We start from the raw sequence: 6000 nt of genomic DNA, 5'->3' as shown, positions 1-6000 counted from the left end.
CAGGGCTCGGTCCCCAGGAGGGGGTGAGCAGAAGGCAACTGATCAATGATTCTCTCTCATCATTGATGTTTATCTCTCTTCCCCTCTCTCTGAAATCAATAAAAATATATTTAAAAAATGTGGAGGCCAAGTCAGAACTGTTTTTCCTATTCAACATTTATGTGCAGTGCTGTAGGGTTATCTTTTGGAAAGAACTGCACCACCAGTCATGTGCTAGGGTCGATTTATGCTGGGTATCATAAACCTTCATGCTCCAAGACCTTGCAGGTGATTTCACACTTTGACTGGCTTCACCCACTGGACAAACCTCTCTGCATTTATTTTGAGAGGCTGAATCTGAAAGGAGTCTCAGGTCAGGGGATTTAGAACTTGGTCTGCAAAAGAGCAAAGCGGCTTTAGTTCACTTAGTGCGCTTGGTAATTAGCCTTGGAGTAAGGCATGTTATCTGCACCAGCACAGCCCCGTGCCAAGTACCAAACCACATTTTCCAGATGATTCCAGTGAGAAGTTTTCTGACCCGAAGCAATTCAACATTAGGCCCCAAGGACCACAGTCATGTTGTGTAAAACAGCAGACTGTTCATCTCTCCCCGGCCTTCTTTACCGCAGCAAGAATGCAAAATCCAGATTAAGAACCAATACAGTCCCCCTTTTCACGCTCTCCTAAGCTTCCAGAATTACAGTGAGAGGCTGCTCCAAACGTGTTCCAGAGAAAATGACTCTGAAATAGTTTTGGCTCCTGGAACGACAGCTTCCAAAATTAATATTTGATGGAGCCCATTATTGATAAAAGTGTCTGGAACATTCCGGGAGGGTGGGCATGCGAGTTTCAGGGATCCAAGGTAAAAAGGGTTAGCATTAAGTGGTAAAGGGTTACCATTAATTCTAAAAAAATGAAAAGAGCATGTAAAAGAATAGATTATGAGATTAGCCAGAATAAACAGACCACAACCCCTCCCATAAAGAATAAAAAATAAAAGAAGCCTTATATAACTTCCCCTGAAGTCCCCAAAAACACAAATCCAAAGACTGTCTTTTCCTTCGCTCCGAGCTGACCGCAGTACAGCGTTTGGGGGAAAAGCAACTTCAGAGGACACACGTGGCTTTGGCTCTGGGATAAAACTCGGGGTTCCTGAAGGGAAAGGCTTTTCTCCCTATTACCACTTTGCTCTTTCCTGTCATTTAAACATTTAACTTTAAAAGCTCCATCTGTTGGTGAGGCCACTAGGTAGATATTCTGGGATTCCCGTTTCAGAAATTTTCGCAGGCAAGAATGAAGTCTGGCCAGCGCGGAGGCCTGCCAGGGAACACTTACTTGGTGGCTTCCTGAACTTGCCAAAGGTGATGTCTTTGAGTGGTTTAATCGTCCCTCAGCGCCATGAAGGAGCAGGAGTCAGGGCTGGAGACTCCTGAAAAATGCCCTTCTGCTGCCAAGAAAGAAGTACCACAGCAGAATCACCTCGACAGTTAATTCAGTTTTATCCTGGAGAAAACAAAGTAACTTCCCTCAAATGTTGTGAGTGGCTTTCCTTTTTTAGATAAGCCCATGGACTTCATCACAAGCAATGTGGCATCGGTAGTAAGCAGCCAAATCTTAAGGGTAGTGTTTGTAGATTGTGGATCCCAACTGCACTAGGAGAGGGATTTCCAAGTGATGACAGACGGTCGTTCATTTGTGATCTGCCAAGTTCTCCACACTCAGCTGGCTGGCTATTTAGGAGTTTCTCAGCCCTTTTGATGAGGACACTTTCACTATGCAAGCAAGGAGGGGGTGGCTGCCTCAGTGCTTTATCTTACCCAGTGTATCCTAGGAAGTCCTATTTTGTGACAGTTTCCAAAAATAAAACAATCTCAGCATGGTGTCGGGCCTAGGAAAAAGTCTTAGGTGTATAAATTCAATGCTTTTGGTTTGCAAGGGTTGTGCCTTGGGTCTTCTCCTACCCCAAGCCTCCAAATTGAAATAATTTTTCCTATCCTGTATCTGTTCAGGTACTTATTGTTTGTTAGCAAAGTTGGAGCAAAGGGGCAGAAAAATGAATATAATCTAGCTGCTCACTATATTGTTGCAAGATTAAAATCCAGGCCACTGACACTTTCTTACATTATTTAGATATAAACTCCCAAGCAAATGTCAATAGGAGACACACAAATTTCACATGAAACAGAATCATTTCAAAGTTTGGTTACTTTAATGCAATGTCATTGTTCAAGGTAGTATGGATATGTTAAGTGGTTCATTTCCACCCTGAAGAAAACACTGACAGCGTCTATCTTATGTAATTTTGTCAAATTCAAACAGGTTTTTAAAAAACATTTTCTTTCCATGTTTTAATAAGATTTGTGTCTTCAGCAACATTTTTTAGAAACCTTCAAGTAGTTTGGAAACATTTGCCTATTTGCTCATTTCTCCGGGTACAGGCTTTCAGAACATTTATCCCACCTATGCAGAAAATCTGCATTTTCCCAGCTGGTGGCAGAGCTGCTTGATAGAGGTGATCACAGAGAAATGAGGAGTGTGCAAGCTTTGTAAAGCACTTGTAATTCTCTTCATTAGTATGCTACAATCCACCCCAGCTTCTGCAAGGTCAGACATGCAAGACAAGTACTTGACCAAAAAAGCAGGATTCTAACTAGTGTAAAAATAGATTTTAAATAAAATAGAATCTCTATAGGAAAGAGAATTAGGTTATGTTTTACATTCCCACTGTTGCTCTAAGATATCTGAGATATCTGGTAAGTCCAAAGAGGACTTACAGTCGGTCTGCCCTATGTAAAAATTGAGAATGTCTAAGTACATTCATTTTGCAAAGTTACAGGTAAGCTTCTTTGGGAAATGCTGCAGCACATCCCACAACAATGGATGGTGATTAGCGATACAGTTGGTGTGCTAACAAATAACTTGTAAGACATTTAGGTCAAAGGGGATGAGGCCTAACCATAGGCTGGCTAAAAAATTCTGAAATGTGATAATTTGAACTTTGGCTAATTATAAAGCAGAAAACAAACTCATCGTGTAACAATATGTGTTGTTAACCTATCCAACTTACCACTTTTGGAAGCTAAATTCAAGCAGCTCTTATTTTAATTTTGCTCATTACTGCATATTACGAATTATTTGGCGTTTATGTTTTTAGAGAAAGTACACAGCCCCTCTGTTGGCCTACAACAAGCATTACATGACTGTTTTAAAGGGGGCTCTGTTAAAATTCTAATTTTTGGATTTAGAAACACCCTTTGGTTACAGCTTGAAAGCATAATTGAAAATCTGCCCAAGCTCCCTCTAGCCGCAACCTGAACATGCAGCCCAATTTTTTGTAAACATTCAAAAAATACTGATTCCAGCAAAATACACAATCAGCTAGTCAGAGGCCTCACTCTACATTTTCACATGGATGATAAATCTGCCTGCTCATTCTTGCTAGAGGCAAGGAAATTCACTCTGAGATTTGATTCTTAGAGTCACCATTAAGTCTCCTCCTTCTTTGAGGTTCATGGGGAGGTGTAGAATCATCAAAAATAAACCAAGTTGCCCTAGCCGGTTTGGCTCAGTGGATAAAGTGTTGGCCTGTGGATTGAAGAATCCTGGGTTTGATTCCGGCCAAGGGCACATACCTGGGTTTGGGGCTCAATCCCCTGTAAGGGGTGTGCAGGAGGCAACCAATCAGTGATTCCCTCTCATCATTGATGTTTCTATCTCCCTCTCCCTTCCTTTCTGGGGGAGGTGGGGGGGGAAGCTTAAAAAAAAAGAAAGGAAGAAAAAATAAACAAAGTGGAAACACCACCATTTTTCCTACACTGGTTCTACTCAGTCTGCCCCGGTTTGTTGTTTTTCCTGGCTAGCCCTAGAGCAAGAAGATATGGCTGCTGGAGACAAGCCAGTGCCTGGGTTACAGGCCCAGCCTCTTTTCATATAACATTCGACCAGTTCTTCAATTCCCTAGAGGAAGGGAGGGATGACAATGATATGAGACTAATGCTCAGGAATTTCCATAAATCCTCAGTAGCCAATGCAAACCTCTCTCTAAGGCAGCTTCTATGACATCAGGGAGGTTTGGTGCTTTAGGACTAGGAATGTTACCCACTGACCCCAGAACTGAATGTCAAAAACACTAACTCAAATAAATACAACAGAAAAATGCACAGCAGATTTGGGGCATCTATCAAGTAGGAAGGCAAAATGGGCATTAGAATGTCGGAGGTTAGTGAACTATTAGGTTGAAAAAGCAGCCACCATTTAGAACATTCCCCTTTCCATCAGTTCTTCTAGTTGTCAACCCTCTACATTCATCACACCAAACACTAAGCAAATGAAAGATCCAAACAACTGCAGCTTGATCCTCACTTGTACTTATTTCGGGCCCACCCTCACATTTAGGCCCCAGCACACCCTCGCTGTGCCAGGGAAAAGTCTCAGGGACACCTGTTTCTGCAAAGGTCACTTGCCCCTCTTGCTGCGGCTCTTCCTGGAGGGCAGCTTCCCACTGCCCCCGGAAGAGGCGGGGCTCGAGGCTGAGGCCATGGCAATGTTGATCTGCCCCTCTTGGATTTCCTGCCGGGTCTCAGCAGGCAGGTGGTTGATCTTCTGCTGTGCCTCCAGGTAGAACATGACATCACGCAGCTGCTCCTGGATCTCGGTGATCTGCAGATCCTTCTGGTCACAGGTCTCCTTCAAAACCCTCTCCTCCTCCTTCAGCTTGTTCTGCAGGAGGACCTGATTGGCTCGCAAACACTTGTTCATTTCCTGCTCCTCTTTGAGCTCCGTGGTGAGTTTGGCTACTTTTGTGTTTAGCTGAGTGCACCTTTTACAAAACAAAGGAAGACAAAAGCACATTTTTCATTTGCTGACACAGTCCTGTATCTACTATGGGCTTGAACAGAGGAGCCGTGATCTCAGAATCATTTAGGGTGGACTCTACCCTACCTGTTCAGGGAGACTGGTTTGCTACCACTGCAACAGCTACAGAAAGCAAGACTTTTGCACTACTTAAACCCAAATATAGCTTTAAGACAATATTTCATTTTTAAGCATAGAAATTTTTCCATAGCAGAAACTATTCTGTGATTCATGGTTCATGGTAAAACTTCTACTGCTTCTCTTGTTTTGCAGTAGTGGTTAAATAGGTGGTCAGAGAGGACAACAGTGATAAAGAAGTTATGAGGAAAAGTTACATTCTTGGAGAGTCAAGTGATCTGACCTCACTGCATTTATTACTCATAAGTAAAGAACCACAAATTTAAACACCATTTTTATGTATCAGAATGCCAAAGAGCTCACACACATGGGAAGAGGCACTCCTACACATGGCATTGAAGTGGGAACTGGTACAAACTCTCAGTTAACTTGGAGCTAACTAGAAAGTAGAAACTTCACATGGTCCTTTGACACAGCTACTCTACTTTTAGGAACTTATCCTGTAAAATAGACATACTGGCACTCAGGAATGCGCTGAAAGACACACAGAAAAAGATGTTTATCACAATGTTGTTTACAATAGTGGAAGGCTTGAGACAACTTAAATGTCCATCAATGGGAACTGCCTGAAATTATTATGGGACCGCCCTAGCTGGTTTGGCTCAGTGGATAGAGCCAGCCCGCAGACCCGCAGACCAAAGGGTCCCGAGTTCAATTCCAATCAGGGGCATGTACCTTGGTGTCAGGCTCCCAAACAGAACCTGGGCTCGTGTAGGAGGCAACCAATCAATGTTTCTCTCTGTCTTTCCCTCTTTCTTCTACCCTCCCTAAAAAAATCAATGGAAATATAGCCTCGGGTGAAGATTAACAACAACAACAAAAAGTTTGCCTTAGCCAGTTTTGCTCAGTGGATAGAGCAACGGCTTGAGGACTGAAGGGTCCCAGGTTTGATTCTGGTCAAGGGCACATGCCCAGGTTGCGGGATCAATCCCCAGTGGGGGGTGTGCAGGAGGCAGCTGATGGATGATTCTCTCTCATCACTGATGTTTCTATCTCTCTCTCCCCTCTCACTTCCTCTCTGAAATCAAT

At 43.1% G+C, this 6000-nt stretch overlaps 1 protein-coding gene across 2 annotated transcripts in view; it reads right to left on the bottom strand.

Moving 5' to 3' along the window:
* Window positions 1–2166: 2166 nt before the first annotated feature.
* Window positions 2167–6000, bottom strand: part of BRAP (BRCA1 associated protein) — a 31303-nt gene continuing 27469 nt past the window's right edge. For both annotated transcript variants that reach the window (XM_008142726.3, XM_028147238.2), the window contains one exon: window positions 2167–4798. In XM_008142726.3, coding sequence (XP_008140948.2) covers window positions 4435–4798 — 364 coding nt within the window. In that variant the 3' untranslated portion in view covers window positions 2167–4434. The remainder of the gene's footprint in view (window positions 4799–6000) is intronic.

The sequence above is a fragment of the Eptesicus fuscus genome, chromosome 23 (assembly GCF_027574615.1).
Source record: "Eptesicus fuscus isolate TK198812 chromosome 23, DD_ASM_mEF_20220401, whole genome shotgun sequence".
Lineage (NCBI taxonomy): Eukaryota > Metazoa > Chordata > Mammalia > Chiroptera > Vespertilionidae > Eptesicus > Eptesicus fuscus.
This window is presented reverse-complemented; position numbering and strand designations above follow the sequence as displayed.